Source organism: Pinus tabuliformis, chromosome 8 (assembly GCF_031772625.1).
Source record: "Pinus tabuliformis cultivar Carrire ecotype Pingquan chromosome 8, CPIR1, whole genome shotgun sequence".
In the NCBI taxonomy this organism is placed as follows: domain Eukaryota; kingdom Viridiplantae; phylum Streptophyta; class Pinopsida; order Pinales; family Pinaceae; genus Pinus; species Pinus tabuliformis.
The window spans coordinates 529,498,949-529,519,538 of NC_142294.1; the positions used below are offsets into that span (position 1 = coordinate 529,498,949).

Sequence of the window (20,590 nt, forward strand, 5' to 3'; positions counted from 1 at the left end):
CACTCCACGGGAATCGAAACCAAGCAACAGCCTTTTCTTCCACGTGAAATGCGGCTCTTTTGCGTCGACTGTACCGGTAGACCCTAGCACATTCAGGCTCGAACGACAACTGCTTGGTGACCAGCGGCAGGAATTTGATGGAGGGAGACAGCGTTTATGCCAACAGTTGCACGTACCCACTCTCAGTTGCTTCCGTCGATTGCCCTGGTGATTAATTTAGTATCGCAAACGGTTATTATAATACCCACGAAGGCGACGACGACAATCCCTCACAAAAACTGACCAGCGATTGTATTACAGCAATGTGATTCTCCCGTGACTCGATCCCGCAGGAACAGATGCCGATCCAAGAGCGGATGCATACAAAGGTCAGAAAATAAGTTGTAAAAAACTTTGTTCGGACCTGACAAATATTCACTGCTCCAAATACGATCTCCAACACCACCGACTTTGAATTACGTCCTTGCTTGCTCAACAGGAACTCGAGTTCATGTCTAGTAATTCAGCATTCATCAACTGCACAGGGGTGTCTTTTCACCGAATGAGAATAGAGATCGCAGGATCACACAGAGAGCCCGGGCTTCTTAAAACAGACCTTCGGTACACACAAAAGTCCACGACCATGAAAATATTCACGTCCAGAGATACTAAAATCCCAACCCCATCTGACGATCAACAACGTCGGATCAAAACAACAGTTGCTCAATTTATTCTCGATGAATGTATCCAGAAAAAAATTATTTCAAACAGTGAAAAAATTATTTCAAAGAGCGATTTCGAAATGAAATACGAAATTTTTCCAAACAGTGAAAAAATTATTTCGAAAAATACCTGAGCTCTGATACCATAATCAATGAATGAATTGAATTGATTTACATGAGCAAATGAAGCTCAATAAGTAATACAGAGATATTTACAGAACAGATGCCGATCCAAGAGCGGATGCATACAAAGGTCAGAAAATAAGTTGTAAAAAACTTTGTTCGAACCTGACAAATATTCACTGCTCCAAATACGATCTCCAACACCACCGACTTTGAATTACGTCCTTGCTTGCTCAACAGGAACTCGAGTTCATGTCTAGTAATTCAGCATTCATCAACTGCACAGGGGTGTCTTTTCACCGAATGAGAATAGAGATCGCAGGATCACATAGAGAGCTCGGGCTTCTTAAAACAGACCTTCGATACACACAAAAGTCCACGACCATGAAAATATTCACGTCCAGAGATACTAAAATCCCAACCCCATCTGACGATCAACAACGTCGGATCAAAACAACAGTTGCTCAATTTATTCTCGATGAATGTATCGAGAAAAAAATTATTTCAAACAGTGAAAAAATTATTTCAAAGAGCGATTTCGAAATGAAATACGAAATTTTCCAAACAGTGAAAAAATTATTTCGAAAAATACCTGAGCTCTGATACCATAATCAATGAATGAATTGAATTGATTTACATGAGCAAATGAAGCTCAATAAGTAATACAGAGATATTTACAGAAATAGAAACATCAAATTTCTATTAGGAAATAGAAACTACTAAAAAGATAAAACTAGAAACAGCTGATAAGAATGAGCATTAATCACTAAATAGCATTATTCTAATAATATGTATGCAAATGAGCAAGTCTAAAGGCCACGAAAAAAACAAAAATGCATCAAAGATACTTTAAGAATTTTTCAAATAAAGTGTGCAGCGTTTTCAAATGCCACGTAGAAATAGATTTCCTAAGTTTGATCATACTGTGTAATCATGGTTAAACTGAGTTAAATAAGGTTGGTTAGGTTAGTGAATAAATCAACTATCCAGTTTAATCTTAGTTGAAATTAATTAGGTAGATTAGAGAAAGATTAACCAAAGTGTTTAAGCTTGGTTAAATTTGATAAATAAGCATTAGAATAGAAGTTGCACAACCTTAGAAAAAAAGGGCTTGCTAGATTAAATGCGCCCTTAGGGTAACTTAAGTGTGTTTTAGAATAATTATCCTTCTTGTAATAAATTAATCGTGTCATTTAAACATGACTAACAATTTGTAAATAAGATAATGGCGCTAAAGTTTTGATTTGTGATAAGGTTGAAAGGGACAAACTCAATTTGTCGGCTTGTTGTATAGCGGGCACATAATCCAACTGTCGCGATCTACCCCGCCCAGATCAATGGTGGGAAATTGATTTCGGACCCTCCAATCCATTCTATCGTTATCGACAGGGGGGGTTCGAAAAACAGATTCACTTTCCCTCGCCCCACGCTACATGGCAAGCGCTCAGCATTTCGCACCCACACCCTGCTCAAAACCTCTTACCATCTATCCCCCCCTCCAAAAACCGCTCCATCTCCCGCCAACATCTATAAGCGCTCGTCACCTCAGTACCACCCGCCATGTCTCTGCTCCCCCTCCACTCCTATCATGCCACGCGTCCTCCCCGCTCCCGCATACCATTGCCTTTCCTTTCTACCACATGTCTTTTCCTATTTGACATCTATCCTTTCCCGTTACACCCTATTCGTTATATGATAACTGTTTTCTCCCAAACATGCACCAGATCACAACGGACCCACTCCATAATGGTCAGACGCAATGGGGATTGCCAGTTGCCTATAAAAACCTCCCAGTTGTTCAGTGTGGCCCCCTTTCTGCTTCCCATTTACTTCGAGAACAGGTACAGTGATTTAAAACCCCATCTCCTCCACCAAATTGCTCTGTCACCCACTGTAGATTCCAGATAGTTGTTTCCCGGCCAGGTACCTGTTACAGCAAGCGAATTATTCAACAAGCAACCAAATTTTCCCAGGTAAATACCACTAGCTCTTCACCTCTTTTCCTAATAATTTTTAAAAATGGCACCTAAGGGAAAGTCGAAACCAACCAGTGAAAACCCAATGATCCCTCCTACCATTGACCTAGACCATATACCCCTGGTTGACCAGCAATATAAAATCACAAAGACCAATTGTGAGTTCGACTTGTTCGAACTGCACAATTGGCTCAAGCAAACCTTTCTGGACCAGAGTGATGAAATCAACCTCTGGGAATCCCTCTTGCCACAATTCATGTTTCCCCAGACTCACCCTTTCCCAGATTTTGTTTTATGGTGTCAAGCCAAGTATATCCCCAACCAAAGAGCCATTGTGGCCCAGAATGGAGACATTCTGTTTACTATAACCTCAGAGTCAATTAACCAGATGCTTCAAGTCCCCCAGAATGATTCTTTGAGCCCTTTCTCTGTAGATTCCCTCATGGAACTCTACCAAAAGCTAACCTTCCCTCGAAGAGCCAGAATATTTGAAATTTTCTTGCCAGAAGATGTCCAGCTTCCAAAGAAGAATCCACCATATCCAGCCTCCATGTTTCCAGAAAAGACCAAGCAAATTGTCTCATTAGTATCTTGTCTCCTAGGGTATCAATCAGATCAATGGGTGGATGAACCTATCCTAGGTTTTCTGTCCATCTTTTCCACAGAAGAAAAACCTTCTGTAATGTTTAATTTCAGTCAATTCCTTGCAAACAACATCCATGAGCAGTTTCTCAATATTACCACAGAAGGAATGTTTAAACATGCATCAGTGCTAGTTTATATGTTTCTATTTTACCAGGCAGAAAGATTCCCAATTTCTTTGCAGAAACTAGATGAACAAGGCAATGCACAATCAGTCATCCAGTGGACCTCTTTGGTGCGGAAGAATTCGAATAATTTCAATTTCAGTGACTTCATAAACCAGTTCATTTATATAGTTGCATGCCTTCTTAACAGTAATGTGGAACCTAGAATAGGTTCTGAGATACAAAGAACCTTACGCCTCAGTGAACAAGCTAAAACAGGAAACTGGTACTTGTATCAGAACAACATAGAAATTAGAATGTATGGTTGTGAGCTGCGACCATACAAACTGCCAAAATATGTTCTTATGAGAATTTTATCATTGGAATATATAAGGAAAATGATCAACATGGATGACTTACACTTTGTTTCAGCTAAAAAGAAGGCACATTTCAAGATCAAGACACAGGTGGGGCCATTCATATGCAACAGCAGAGCAGCAAGTAATGAGGCAGATGCACTTCTCAAACAAATGAACTTCCAATTAAGCTTTACTTGGTCATATGACCCCTTCGGCATCATTTCCAATTTAAGAGTGGAACAGAAGACCACTCTTGACACTCAAACTTCAAGGCCAAAAATTGAAAATTCATGAACCAAGATCAGTGGGAGGAGAACACTCTGCCAGAAGCTGAAGAACAAGTCTTTCTACAACCACTTCACAGACTCTAGTACCTCAAGAGAAGCATGACAAAAGGCCAAGAGAAGAAGAGTCTCCTGCAGTAACAGAAATTGGAGCCAAGGAATTCCTAATATATAAAAAGAAGCAGAAAACTAATTCAAAACCAGTTTTCATGCAGGATGATGAAGAACAGGCTACTATAGTTTCGATAGGTCCACATGTTTCTACGAGACCAGAAAACATTTTTGTAGGTACAAGACAAGAAGATATTTTTGTAGGCTCTCCATCTTCCTCAACCTCACAAGATCCTCCAGATTCAACACAGACAATAGAGTTGGCTCAAGGCCAAACAGAGCCAAATATTTTTGCTAAGTACAAAGCAATCAAGTAGAAAAATGAGATGCTAAAGGCCAGCACATATACTCAATTCTGGAAACAAACTGCTTCTTCCCAACACATGCTTTTGTCAGCCTTTGATACTGAAAAGGGAAGAATGCAAATGGCTTTTCTACAGGCACAGGTTCCATTCCCAAAATCACCAATAGACTACAAGAAGACAATTTTCTCCTTTGACACTAATCAAATCCATCTGATTGATCAGATGGATATGCACAAACAGACTGGAGAGATGTTATACTCCACTTTGACTAACATTGCCATGACAACTTCAAAACTGCACGCCTCCATCAGCAATATACAGTCACAGTTGAACCTGGAGAAGATCTCATCTTTGGCAAAGGATACTAGAATCAAATCACTAGAGGACTTAGTCATTAAGCTAGGTTATGACCCCAGTGATGTAAAGGCAGTAGAGGAGATTGTGAGAAAAAAGAATGCAGATATAGCAGCTCTGAGGAAGCAGCTCAAGCTGCCATCTACAAAGGATCTACAGACCAAGGAAATGGGAGAACTAGAAAAGCAAAAGGAATACATGTTCAAGATAATAATTGAACAGAATGTCCAGATCAAAGAAATGGAGGTGGAACTAGAAAAATTGCTCAAGGAGAAAGCGAAGTCCTCACAGTTGGCTTTAGTTCCACTAACTGCAGTGCCTATTTCAGTTGCAGGAACAGCAAAGGCTTCTACATCGACAACAGCACCAGCACAAACCACATATTCTTCTAGCGAATTGATTAAATCCATGCAGGAGATGTCCCTTCAGGGAAAAGAAATTGAGAAGTTAAAAGATCAGCTAAAGAATTTACAGGAACAGAAATTGAAGATAGACAACTCCTATGTAGCAAAATTACAAAAATCTCACAGGCTTGCTCAGAGAATAGAGTTTTTAGAGAGTGAGTCAATAATGGCTCAAACTTTAGCACAAGCCAAAGAAAACATATGGGCGGATATAAATCAAGCCATAAGAGAAATTTGGCCATCAATTCAGATCATCTTTGAACAAGAAGAATTGATGCAGAGATCAAAAACAGTGAGAGAGGATGTAAGAGAAATGTTGGGAGAGAAACCGAGTGAAGCAACAGCCTTAATCAAAGTTTTGAATTCTAAAACTAAGGAAGAACTAGAGGAGCTTCAAATTGCAAATAGAACAGAAACCATTTTGGAGATAAAGAATGTTTTACAGAAGAGGAATCTTATGAGACAACTAGAAAAATTGTGTCATACTATGGAAACTGTTGTTCAAAGGTTTCATAACAGGGTCAATTTACTGAATCAGAGAGGGCTACCAGGGTTGGTAGCAATGAATGACAGATTGATCAGTTTGAGTGACTACGACCACAAAATTTTTACTATTGCCCAAGAACATTTTACGTTTTAAGTTTGCAGGGGTAAAAGGAAGTATTACAGGAAAAGCTTTCCTAGAGGCTTTAGATTTTGATTTGATCATTAAACATGAGATCAAACACATTTTCATCAACAAACCTATATTTGTGAAATATACTGAAGTTGATGAAACATATGGAAAGCTAATAAAACTTTCTATCCCTAATGAAGATTGATGGGATCACTTGTGTGAATTACTTGAGTGAAACAGGTTCCATCTCATACAGCAAGGCAGCACCTTTTTGGGACCAGTCATCAACAGCCATCCTTGACAATAGTGCCAGCAGCTCCAGCAGTTCAAAATTCCTAAATTTTTGTACTATTTGTGTAATCAGTTTTAGATATTTTAGGATTCTGTCTTGATCTTTTGAAATCAAGATATTTTGTAATTATTTCTATAAGTACTTCATAATTCGAAGTAGTAGAGGTTGATGTTTATGTAAAAGAAAAGGACCATTGATGTAAAGTTGTTCCACAAAGTTCTAGTGGACACATTTCAGTAATACAGAAGCTCTTACAAGATTCCTGTGTCAGATTTTTGGTGAAGTGATATTCTCCTTTGTTGTTGTGTTTTCCTTTCTCTGTAATTTCATATGTGTTTTCTAATCTATTTTGTTCAAAGAAAATTATGAATCTGAATTTGTTTAAGTACACTTAGTTCTGTCTTTTGAACAATTTCAATGTTTTCTACTGAAGTTAAGCAATAGAATTCTTAATTGCTCTCTGCTTAATGGACACTTAATCATTTCTTCTTTTTCCATCTCATCAAACATATAAGATCCAATAAATCTGCCTACCTTGCCCTGTTAAATCTGTCTCTCAATGCTGAAATTAATCCATTCGAAGTAAATTGACTCCATTGCCCAATGGTATCTTGTTACATAGTCAACTACACAGCCAAACCAAATCAAAAACCAAACCATTGATAAAATAACAGGTTTCCTTCCTACAACATGGTCAAGCACATAAACATTTAATGTGAACAAGAAAGTGTCATCGACACAAGAACCATTTAATTCCTGGACATCCACATAGACACATATCCTTTCCCTTATTTTCTTATCCATAATTACAATCAAGGTAATCCACTCTTAATCTTCTAGGGAAAAAATATTTCAATAAATAACATCTTGTCTATTTCCTCTAAGTTTTTCCTCACTCAAGAATACATCTTGTAGGACCACTTCATTATAAGTTTGACATTTGGTTCAACTTGATTTTACTCTACCCTAACTCTCTTTTGATTCCATTCATCTCTATAAACTCCATGGAAAAATCCTCATATTCTCTAAGCACAGTTACAACTCATTAAATGATATTCACATCCTAGTGATCTCCCATTGACACTATGTTGGGATTCTTTGTAGTATCATATTACATTTCCATATCTTTAGGGATGCTTGATATATTTACTCACCTTCATCATCCCCAACCTCCTTAACAAGTCTCTTTCAACCATTCCCTTAAATGTGAAGTGGTGTAACTCCTCACACTATCCTATAACGCTATAACAGTATCACTTAATCGCCTAACCATATATACTGATGAAATATTAATATTTAATATCCTTTATCTATATATATAGGTATAATGTTGTGGAGTGGAATAATATTAGAGAATCAATTGAAAAGGATGGGTTGAAGGCATTAGCAAGCAAAGTAGAATGAGTAGGGCATGAGGGCACTAGGGAAGAGTAAGTAGGGCACGAGAGAAGAGCAAGCAGGGCATGTGGGCCTTCAAGTAGGGAATATGGGAAACAAATATGGCAACAAGCTCAAAAACGTTATGTATTCCCAAAGCTTTGTCTGGTTATTTTGACAATCTATTGATAACGAATTAACAAAAAATGGCTCGAAATGGTCATTTTTTGAGCTTGAATTATTACGAAAATGGCTCGAATTGATGGATTATTAGAGTAATTGAACACTATAATCCAGTCTATTGTTGACAAGTTGACAACATGGTAAAAATCAGTGAAGCCACTCTCAATAATATTAAAATATGTTTACAAGATGCACAGGAGAAGATTTAGTTTCTTTAGCTTGATTTGCAGCTCCAACGAAATGAACTACAACAAAGGAATCCACATTTTGAATTAGTTCTTGTTCATGATAACTCTTTTTTTTAGTTTGAGTTTGATTCTCATCAACAACCAACACATGATTAAAATAATGATGCCATTTCAAGAACAGTTTCACATGTATATGCAAAGGTTCCAGTTGCACTTCCCAAGCCCATCATCAATCCTTAGGAAGAAGTCATTAACAACAAGTACATAACTGGTCTCGGATATGAAAAGGAAGTGTCCTTTCACATTTAAGACTACTCCAAACCAATCCGGTTTTAGAGTGTTGGGTAAATTCTTCAAGACAATTCATTTTCACCTGCTCCACAACCACTTCAGATTCGTAGATGCCAACATTGTGATCGAGTTGGTCAGATGAAAGATCAGTGTTTTGATCTTCACCCTTATGAGCATTATGCAAAACATACTCCTACAAGAAAAAAGATTCATCCTTTGATGGATTACTTCTTGGCAGTGATCTCCTAAAGCCAAGAAAATATATCGGTCATACCTCAGAGTTCTGTTTTTAGTATTGACATGTCTTGCAGTGGAGATCTCTTCATCTTCTTAGCTTGTATTGACGGGTTGGAATTGATAATCAATGACTAGGTTCAAAGTTCTATCAAGCAGTCCTGAGCCACAAGCCTAAACTAGAGTCTACAGCCAAAGCCTAGAGCCAGAATCAACCAGTGCCAAAGTCAAAATTTTACCCAAATACAAAGCTATGTCCCATTGTTGAGAAATCTAGGGCAGCTAGATTGGGTGATTTCTCTTACTTTAATAACTGCTTGTGATGTACTTTTACTTAACTTGATTAGCTTCTTCTTTCTTTTGATTATATTTAGTGTTCTTATCATCAAACAGCTACCAAACCATAAAGAAGAATAAGACAAGAGGACACAAGATGTAGGCGATCAGCCAAGACCAAAACCTCTCCACTTGAGAGGAAAACCCACAAGAATTCTTCTCTTCTTATAGAATTTTAATTGACGAATTCTGAGACCTAAGACCTTGACCAAGAACCCACTAAGACCAAATCAACATTTCTCCTTGATGAGCTTTCTTTCTAGCAATTTCGACTCCAACAACTTCGATCCCAGCAGTTTCTTCTACAACTTCAACCCAGCAGATTCTTCTGCAACTTCAACCCAGCAGATTCTTCTGCAACTTCAACCCAGCAGTTTCTTCTGCAATTTCGACCCAGCAATTGCTTCTTCAATTTCGACCCAACAATTATCCAGCACTTTGACTTGCCCAGCAACTTCCAGCACTTTGACTTGCCCAGCAACTTTCCAGCACTTCGACTTGCCCAACAACTTTCCAAGACTTCAACTTGCCCAGCAACTTTCTAGCACTTCGACTTGTCCAACAATTGTTCAGCACTTCGACTCGCCCAACAACTTTCCAACACTTCGACTTTCCCAGCAACTATAGAAACCCTAAAGAGAGAGAGAGAGAGAGGCCCAAAACTTCAATCTTACTCTTCTTCTTCTTTGTCGTCCTTTTCTAGCTTCTATCTTGATGAGATCGAACTTGCTTGAGAGTGTATCCAAATGAGGTCGAGATTCTTCTTACATATAGGCTTTTGCGGGGTACGAATTGCTATCTTTAGGCCGACTTGTCCCTTCATGTAGGCCAACTTGATCTTTGCACCATGACAAGGTCTTGGAGGGTCTTTTAACTCTATTTTGACTCAAATAAATTTTCTTTATAGTATGTAACATGCCCAAATGGGTCTTCAATACAAGACAATGACTCACTTGACTCAATGGGTGCTTGACCTAAAAATAAATTTCCCTTGAGCATGAAACCCATGCCTCAAGAACAACAATAATAAATTTATTTTTCTCTTTTCTTTAAATACATAAAATCATGATTACATGTCATTATGAAGACCAAACCTAGTTACATATTTCAACTCTCCCTCTTAACTAGGGAGGTATTCATAATCCATACAAGGTACCTAGACATTCTCAATCTTAAGAATTCTCATAAGAAGAGTCGGATTGGTAAGTCATCTCTTTACATTATATCAACCAGCATTGTCACATAGCAAGGCCTTGGCTAACAGCTCTATCTCTCTACAAGATCAGAGCACAATGTTGGCGAGACAAATGATTAACAGACACCATCATCATTCTCTCTCAAGGCACATACCCCACCTGGGTGTTCACAGGGTATGTCCTTCCAAGACTATCCTTATCTTGGATTCCCAGTCCTCAAAGAATATCGGTCCTCTACGACTACTCTTAACTTGGATGCCCTACCTTATCCTCAAAGATTATCAGATGCTAGATGCTAGATGCTTTACCCAATCCTCCATTCTTTCTTCACAAAGTGAAGACAAGAATGATGCACCCATCTCTCCCTCTTAAATAGGGAAGATGTACACATTCCTATAAAAGGAATGTACCCAAGCTCCCTCTTATCGAGGGACTTGTTTCCAACAGTAGCTTTCTGCTGTTTGGTGGAGATCATGGGACCTTAAGCTGCTTGTAGAGCTCCTCCTTTTGATTTCATGAATTCCATCTTCATCACTATGGAGTCTTCATCTTGTAGGGCATCGATCACCCATCACTTTCCTTCACGAACCATGTCAGTCATGTCATCCTTTTCATCGGAAAGTGACCTTCTAGTCCACATCTGGCTTTTCTTCATACAGATACCTCTTCCAAGTCATGTTCTCCTTTAGGATCTCCCATCCAACCATACAACTGCAAGTTGTAGGTGACATCTACAACTCTCTTTCAGTAGCCCTGTATCAGCACATCCAAATGTTGTTCAAAAATCAAAATGGACATCAAATCAAAGTTACCTTCTGTGATGGCCTTTCATCATGACATTTGCTTGCTTGCAACATCAACATCTTGCACATTCATAAACACATCTCCAAGACTTTCAATGTCAAGGGTCTCCTTTCTTTATAGACCTTATCAAGGTCTTCATACCTTGTCTATGCAGATGTTATGTCCAATTCTTCTAGTCATCGTATGTTGATTTCCTTCGTAGTTGCATTTTTCACGACTCTTCATTCTTTCTTCACATATTGCTTCCCGGGAACTTCCATCCATAGTTCCTTCATCTTTTTCAACCACCTCATATTCCATATGAGGACATATTGTGTTGAATTCATCATTTCAATATGTGAACCATGTCTTCATGCATCTTTCCAAAGGAAGAGATCCCTTTTCTTTGATCATGCTCATGATGTAGAGCATTTACGCGTGCAACCATATGACGACATGACTTAATATATCAAATACATACATACCTCTTTTCTCTTTTGGTCATCTAGACTTCCTTCGACAGCTTCCTTTCCATGCTTGAAATTCGTTCAACCATTTTGACATGTTGCACTCCTTTGTCACCATACCATCATCCTTCTAAACAATGAATCCTATACAAGGAGGAATTTTCGGCAAGACACTTGCTTCTTTCCAATAGAGGTGAACCTTCTAATGAAGATTCCAATGGAGGATCTTAATTATCCTAATTCGGCAAATGCTCCTTTCTAATGATGATGATGTATGATGATTTATTTTTACTATGCTAGATAACTTTCTTCCTGCATGCTACTTATGTTTTCAATGAGGATACCAAGAGCTACTTCCTGTCTATGATGACCGCTATAGACTTCTACTTCAGCTATCTTTAAAGCTCCTATAATGATGTCATGAGCTCTTGCTTCAATCGTATGTTATTATGATCCCATCCCCTGAAATGATGCATCCTATCATGCTTATAATTTTTCCTACCATGATAGCTATATTTTACAAACCTGAAAAGAACTAGGTGAAGAAGATTATCTCAGTCAGAGTAGACATCTTTCACTTCTTTCTTCTTTGATTTCTTCTTCCTTTTCTTGTTGTCCTTCTTGAGCTTGGAACAATCTCTTTTTAAGTGTCCATATTCCTGACAGCCATAGCATTGGATCTTTGACATATTGATCTTCTTCTTTTTCTGAGGACCAAACTTTCGAAACTTCTATTTTCTCTTAGCCATGGCAGCAAATGCTTGAAATTGTTTATTTGATTCCATGTCACTTTTTTCTTTCAACCTGGTCTCTTCAATCTTACATAATGACCAAAGTTCACTGAATGGGGTGGCTTTCTTCTTTCCACAAATGCTTGATACGAAGTTGCCCCATTCCTCTGGTAGTGCATTGAGCACCACAGTGGTCATTTCCTTATTATTTCCCCCAACTCTTGCAATTGTTCTTGTATTTCTAACACCCTCATTAAGTATGAGGTTATTCCTTCTTCCTTTGATAGTTCAACGATTAAACCCTTAACATGATGAATGACTTCATTTTTGATGACGATCAAATCTATCCTCTTTTTCCATGCAAGATAGTTTGTTGACCCAACCAATTTGTTGCTTTCCTTGCAAAAATGAAGCCATTTTGATAGATTCAGACATAGATGTAAAGATACTTGTCAAGTGAAGATACTCCTTGCTGATGAAATCTTCAACTTGATGTCTTTCTTGATAATGTTGATGATAGAAGATATCTTCTTTGATGAAGATGTCTTCCTTCAAGTATTTTCAGAAAAGTGATCCTTTCTTCAATAAGAGGGAGATCACCTTGATGTCTTTGATGATGATGGCAGTTCTTCTTCTTGCTTCCTTGAATTGGAGACTTCAAGCTGCTTCAATGTGTAATCCTTTTTTGAGATATTGTAGGGTCATTGAGGTCTTCTTTTCCTTGGGATGGAGATTGTGGGCTTCCCAAGAATGCTTCAATTGTAGAACCCTTTCTTTGAATGATCTAGGGTTTTTTGAGGTCTCTTTAGTTACTTCCTTCAAGATGATGAGAGGGTTAGTCCTTCTTGATGTTTCCCAGATGATCTTCTTGTGCTTCGGCCCTTGAGTATCCCTTTTTGATGTTACAATGTCCCTTTGATGTCTTGACCTTTCTTGACACTCCTTTAGATAGTACTTTTTCAAGTTTCCTTTTCTTGTCTTGTCACCTTAGCTCTGATACCATGTTGAGAAATCTAGGGCAGATAGATTGGGTGGTTTCTCTTACTTTGATAACTTGTGATGTATTTTTACTTAACTTGATTAGCTTCTTTTTTCTCTTGATTATATTTAGTGTTCATATCATCAAACAGCTACCAAACCATAAGGAACAATAAGACAGGAGGACACAAGATGTAGGCGATCATCCAAGGCCAAAACCTCTCCACGTGAGAGGAAAACCCACAAGAATTCTTCTCTTTTTATAGAATTTCAATTGATGAATTCCAAGACCTAAGACCCTTGAAAAGGACCCCTTAAAGACCAAGTCAACCTTTCTCCTTGATGAGCTTTCTTTCCAGCAATTTCGACTCCAGCAACTTTGATCCCAACAGTTTCTTCTACAACTTCGACCTAACAGATTCTTTGCAACTTCGACCCAACAGTTTCTTCTGCAATTTCTAGCTAGCAATTTCTTCTGCAATTTCGACCCAATAGTTTCTTCTGTAATTTTGACCCAACAGTTATCCAACACTTCGACTTTCCCAGCAACTTTCCATCACTTCAACTTGCCCAAAAACTATAGAGACCCTAACGAGAGAAGAGAGAGAGGCCCAAAACTTCGATCTTGCTCGTCTTCTTCTTTTTCGTCCTTTTGCAGCGTCTATCTTGATGAGATCGAACTTGCTTGAGAGTGTATCCAAATGAGGTCGAGTTCCTTTTTATATATAGGCTTTTGAAGGGTGCTAATTGTTATCTTTAGGCCGACTTGTCCCTTCATATAGGCTGACTTGATCTTTGCACCATGACGAGGCCTTAGAGGGTCTTTTGACTCTATTTTGACTCAAAAAAAAATCTTTACAATATCTAACATGCGCAAATGGGTCTTCAATACATGGCAATAACTCACTTGACCTAGAAGCACTTAATGGGTGCTTGAACTAAAAATAAATATCCCTTGAGCATGAAACCCATGCCTCAAGAACAACAATAATAAATTTATTTTTCTCTTTCTTTTTAAATACATAAAATCATGATTACATATGTCATTATGAAAACCAAACCTAGTTACATATTTCAACACCCATGAGCATGATTTGGTTGGTCGCCAGCCTTAAACCACCACTGGCAGAAGACCTCGGCTTCTGCTACCCATTGCATAAATCTGTGGTCATCTTTAAACCATCATAAGGGAGCACTTGTAATTTGCAAAAGGATTCAACTTCTAGCCACGTTCAGAATTGTTCCAACAATAGCTTCGTGTAAAGTTCCAGAGTTGATGGTCAGCCTTAAACCACCAGTCGGAGACTTCGGCTTATGCTACCTCATTTGGTATGTGGTCTTCCTTAAACCACCATTTCAGAGAGCACATCCAACCATTGGTTACTATACACCTTCGTATTTTAGCTCTCTTCTTGGACTCACATACAACCCTTCGGATTAAGGGGGAAAATGTTGGACACCTAATCCATTAGGGTTGGTATGGAGGAATGTGAATCGTCACCAAGAGCCTAAGAGACCTTGGAAGTTGAATCTGACAGTCAAACAAAATGTATTTATATTTATATTTTGTGTAGAATATAGCAATTCATGCTTATATTTTGTGTATAATATATTGTCTAATTTTGTGAGTGAGTTTGACAGTATTCAATGTACTCTTAGTGGTTTTTCTAATAGATATATAATATAATTTGCTCATATTTTTATCTTGTGAATTTAAATGAATTGAAGTTTGCTACTTCACAATCTATATATTAATGAAAGAAATCAACCAATGTTTGGATCAAACAATTAATGAACATAAATAGGATTTTGGTGTTTTGATTACACAAATATTTGATCTCCAATATCTTCATTGTCTTTCTTTAATAACTTCAATGTCTAAGTAACACAGATGCAAGCTGATTTTGAATTTATCCAATTTTACAAAACCAAGAATAAAGTTAGATGCTCAAAAAGTAAACTTCATGGGGTAGTTTTGGGATATAATTTGGAGTTTAAAAGTAACCATGAAAGCTGCACTGGTACATCCTCTTGAAATTATCTAAGGAAATTTATTTTTTATGCAATCTTAACAATCTCACTTAGTTCATCAAACGAAAAAAGTATGGATGATAAAATAACAATGGAATTGGAAGGTGAAGGGCCCATGAAAACACAAAGCAAGGATTCCGATTTTCAAGAGGAGAGATATTGCAAAATAATTTGGCAGAGAAGATTTTTATAAAATGTTACAAGGAGACTAATCAGCATTGAGATTTCAAGTAATCATTCTTTCACAATGAGGACCATCACCGTGGAAAACATGATCAACAATCTCAGGCTAAGGTCATTGCAAGTCCATGCATTTGATGCAATAAATGAAAATTTGTATGACCTAAAACAATCCTAACATAATTTTGAAGATAAAATTCATTTTTTCTCAATGATTACACACCAATTTGATTTGTCGTAGAAGCTGTCAACAATAATTGCATTGCTGATGCACGAGGCCAACCTGTGATTCAAGAAATTGCTAATCAGATTCTTGCCAAATCAGAGCCATGAAAAGATAAATAACCTAGAACACATAAAGGAAATTGCAAACAAGGAGCTTGATCAGATAAGCATGATTACAGATAAACTTGTCACTTGATGTCTATCACCTTGGCATGGCATCACAACAAACGCACAATCCCTCAGAACAGTGCCACATAACAAGGAAGATTTTCCGAAGTGTTAAAGTTGATGCCAATGAGCAATCATCTGTCCAAATTTCTCTTAGGCATTCCCAAAGTAGTAAATCTTGGTTGTTGGAACAGAATAAATGGTTCTTCTCAATTAATCAAATTTAAGTCTAGCATTCCTACCATTAAGAATGAAATGAAAACCTTCAACTAGTGAAACAAGCACTAATCAGACCCTACCTCTTACCCGCACTGACCCTTTCCTACATCATCAACCAGAACCTAGGGTTCCATCATTCACGAGATCTTTATTATGGAAAATTTAATGGGAATATTGAAAAAAAGGAGGAAACAGGAACAGCAACTTTTTAGATGCTGAGGAAAACAATGACAACAGGCAAGAAAGGAGACAGATGTGGGAAGCTATAAAATAGTCTTGCTATCTACAACAAAAAATGATTTCGGGACATAAACAGAAGACAAGATTAATTTTCATCATGTGGAAGAGAAAAGCCGTTTTCCATTTTCCAAGGGAATGTTTATTTGAGGTCATGAATAAATGTGAGTCATGGCTCATGACATTGAATTGTCTTGGCCATTTTTGGACAACTTTTTGGTTCAGATGATCGTTACGATATTTTCACCCTAGCAATTGTTAACGATTGAACAACAATGCCATAGCTTTTACCTCTCATACAGCTGACAAATGAACTAACTTCTAAGTTCCAACAGACTAGTCTGAACCAACCATCAAATAAATCTTTTACCTAGCACTTGCCAAGCAGGCTATAATAATAGTCTGTTTTGGCATGGGAAAAGCCTATCTACAATTCTGCCATTTATGACCAATTTAGGCTGGCCATAAAAGTGCACTCTCACACAAAAATAATTTCAACAAGGAATCAAGAGTTGTTTGGACAGGCATGATCTCAGTAGAGAAGTGATCAACAATGCAAAACTTTATAAAATTTTCAGGTTTCTTAGTTCATTTCAAAATTCAAATAAAGTAGGGGCATGCTTGGAAACATGGGGAGAATCAAACCTAAGCCAGGATGAAGCATTCATGATTCAATAAATAGTCCCACTAAGATTCCCATTAAAATAACTGCTACCTCAGCCACTACAAATTTGCATAGATTTGTTGAAGGCCATGTCAACTGCAAATGTAGTGTATAGATTCCGCACTTCATACTCTTCATACATGTACCCCTCTGGATGTGAATGTGGAGAGTTTTTATCATGTGTTCTCCATACATTACCCACCCATGGAATACAAGAATGGCCTTCCACTCATCCTTGTGACAGCTCACTTGTGTTGGTTCACTTTCCTTTCAGTCATCTTGTCATAGAGTAGATGGACAATTATGGTCTATCCACATTACATCTAGTATTATGAATCATGATAAGGTCCCCTTTCCTTTTCCCCTTTCACCTTTGGCCTATGGTCACATTTTTGCCCTTGCCAAGCCCTTTGGGTTCTCATTTTGAGACATTTACCAAGCAACTTAATCAATCCAAAGATTCATGCCTTGATCTGGTCTCTAATTGGTTGGAACTTGGAAATGCCTCATTTTGGGTCCTCAATATCCCTAAATCCACTTTTAAGGGGTCTACTTGGTCAAAGTTTCCCTTCTCCTTTGAAATTTTGGCATGCAGAAAATTGTAGACTTTCCATACTGTATTGCACCTCATGACCTATACATTGGAATTACTTACATATGCATGTGTAACCAGCAATTCCATGGTCAAAACCCACGAATTGATTCACAGGGAAAGATCACCTTGTCCGATGGCTAGCGGCGGCTAGCCCAATGTTCATCTACATGCCTAGGATGTTCCCAAATCTATTTAAGTTGCCTCTTCGGTCTTTGTTAAGAGTTCCAAGTCTTACTATCTTACGCAAAAATACTGTATGATTAGCATCAGACTTGTGATCCATCTTTCTTGCTCTCACCTCTCATGCTCTTGGCCTACATAGATGTATTGTCTCCTTCAAAATTCCACCAATTGGAGCTTCCTCAATATATTATCCTCTTGATTGGCTTGGTATCTTCCTTGTTGGATTGGTTGGTTACTCGGTAAAGTTTTCAGCTACATCCCATCCTCACATCTTGGTCTTCCAATATCACTGCTCAAGGGAAGCTCCATCACAGCTTATGAGTGAGAAAAGTACCTCTTCACTAAGGGCTTTTGGATCACCATAATTGCATCTTTGAGTTTTATATTTTGTGTATGGTCGATTTCTTGTGTTTATTTCATTGCTCATATGTGGAGATAGTGTATTACAATATCTAAGTATGTTTTGCAGTGGGATCTCAGCACAACCAAGTACGTTAAGTAGCCTCTATTTCCTCTCTTGATCCTTTCCCTAGTCAATGTAGCTTTTCATTTGCTTTCTTGTTTATTCACTTATATAACCGAGTTAAGAGTTCTACCTCACCTAGGATCACCTTCGATCTTCCTCTCGTTTGCTTACTCATCAAATGTAATGTTTGTTTGCTGCATGCATTGAATGGAAAGTGGGGTTAACTAGGTTGCATCTCTCACTCTCTCTCTTTCATTTCAATACTCTCTACTTTCTTGCAAGTAGAACAACACAACAAGAGTTTAAAGGAGAATAAACCCCAGTTTACTTCTTTTTGTTTTAGTTAACTCATTGTCACATTTACATCATGTTGTTCAACACCAAAGAAAACTACACACCTAACACATTAACATATAGCCTTACCTCTCACATAAACCAACTCTTTAATTGAATTAACCAACTAGCCTACACCTCCCATCCTTCACCTAATTTTCTAGCTTTTCCTAAAAACCAGGTAGCAACTCACTTCTTTTCCAAACACTCAAGCTTGGGCCTTCATACTATTAGGTTAAACTTGACTCAGTTAAAGAGTCAAGTGTTAGGTCAACAATGGTTGTTTTGTGCCCACATTTTTGGTAGCTCATGATATTAGAGCCCATGGATTACATATAGCTTAAAAGGCTTGGGGATACTTTATTGTAATGTGTTGAGAGGTGAGCGGTGTAGGCTCACTTAGCTGACATTGTCAAGTTTGGCCAAGGACATTAATAGATCTATTGATGCTAGCTTTCCTCGGGTTGGGTCTTCCAAGATACCATGTATGCATTATTTATGATTTTGTTGTTATTCCCTATTATTTACCTCTCTAGGTAATTTTTAACAAGGTATCAGAGCAAGTTTGACCTGGACTCTCTACCAAGGGTGGACTTATGTTGTGTAGATCTATTAAGATTGCTACCACACAAATCCAAAGGGAGCACATTTTTGCTAGTAGCAGTGACAAGAACCAAGCTGAGTAATGGATCTAGCTAATGTACAAGTGTCCTATCTCATTGCCAAATAATGCATAGAAAGGTTTTGTAACTAGCACATTTAACCATGACATTAAGTGTCACTCCTCCCACAAGATACTTCGCCCTTTATGGAAACAGTTGAGGTCGACAAGGGTGCATCAAATGATTGTTGAGTATTGGAGCATTAATGAACGTGCGAGTTTGCATCCTGTAGAAGCTGAGAGGAGGAAGATCGAAGGAAATTTTGTGGGCTTCTCAAGACATCATTGCATGCAAATTGATTGCTTGAATGCTTGTATCTGTTGATATTGTGTATAGATATGATGGGTCGATATGTTAGGGTTGAAGTGAATAGCTATGAAGGTGTTATTTGGCGACAAGGGCAAGCCCTTGGAGGTCAAAAACGGAAAACCCAGAGCTGGGCCAGCAAAGGGACTATACGAAAGACCATGAAGTAGGGAAGAGTGCTAGTAGATGCCTGTTGGATACCTACACTAAGAAATATGTGAAGTTGTGGTTGAATGATGGATTTGATTTGAACGAGCGATTGGAAATGCTCCAATTCTATTAAAGTTGCACTAGCAAGGGCATTGCTAGCACTGCTAGAGTAAGAGGTGCGATGGCGAGGAGGCAAAAGACGAGCAACAACATCAATATTGTTGGCCATGGCCATGAAGAAGCAACAATTGCAATCTACACCTTTTCAAATCATTTTGGAATTGAGCCAGAACTTAAGAGAAGAGAAAGGTCAAAGTGAAGGTATTAGGGAGTCATGGGGTTCCCATTAGAGGAGGTGACCAACCTGCCATTATATCTAACAATGGTTAGTTTCTGTAGCATCGGATGTGTTCTAGCCACGAAATTTGGTGCAGAGACTGGAATACATGAGACCTCCAAAACCCAAAAAATGTTTCCGAAAATTCCACCTAGAAGTGAAGTAATTAGTTATTAACCATTTTTTAAATATTTCCTAAGTCTAAACTTAGGGAATATGGTTAATTAATCAGAATTAATTAAGTCAAGGTGATTCATATAGAATCTCACTCAGATCAACCTCAAGATGATCCTATCCATTGATTAAGATTTAATCTTGGTCGTTGGAGTCCCAACATAAGATTATAAGAGGAAGTCGATGGGCACTTGGAGAAGATACACCTGAAACACCAGAAGTTTGATTTTCTTGGCAGATCGATTTCCATAGTAGCAGTAGTCAACTGCCAGAGAGCCAGAGATTGAAGCAGTGAGTCTGGAGGAGATTTTCCAAATCCAGAGAGTCAGCAACAGGAGGGCCGAGTTTCCTCAGTGAGGTTGTGCAGAAGCTTCAGAGGTAGCAGTTTGATTTGGCCAGACAGAGGGTCGATTTAGTTGTTGGAGGCCGGGAAGTTTTCTGGAAGGTGCTAGTGAGTCATTCTCAGAGGCTGGATTGGGCAGACGACTTGATCAGTTGCAGTTCCAAGCAGAGCGTACTAGTGACTACACAGGCTTGACGCAGAGGTTGACGTAGGGGTTTCGTGGAGCCCATTCAGAGCCAGTTTTGGAGCTGGATCAGTGTTGGGTGAGACAAAATTTGTCTC

General features: G+C 38.3%; 1 protein-coding gene across 1 annotated transcript in view; it reads right to left on the minus strand.

The window, feature by feature from the left end:
• LOC149236486 (tRNA (carboxymethyluridine(34)-5-O)-methyltransferase-like) overlaps positions 1–20,590 on the minus strand; it is a 130,706-nt gene that overhangs the window by 12,713 nt on the left and 97,403 nt on the right. Inside the window, exon 3 of the mRNA XM_089372405.1 lies at positions 15,470–15,529. Within this exon, the coding sequence (XP_089228531.1) occupies positions 15,470–15,529 (60 nt within the window). The remainder of the gene's footprint in view (positions 1–15,469; positions 15,530–20,590) is intronic.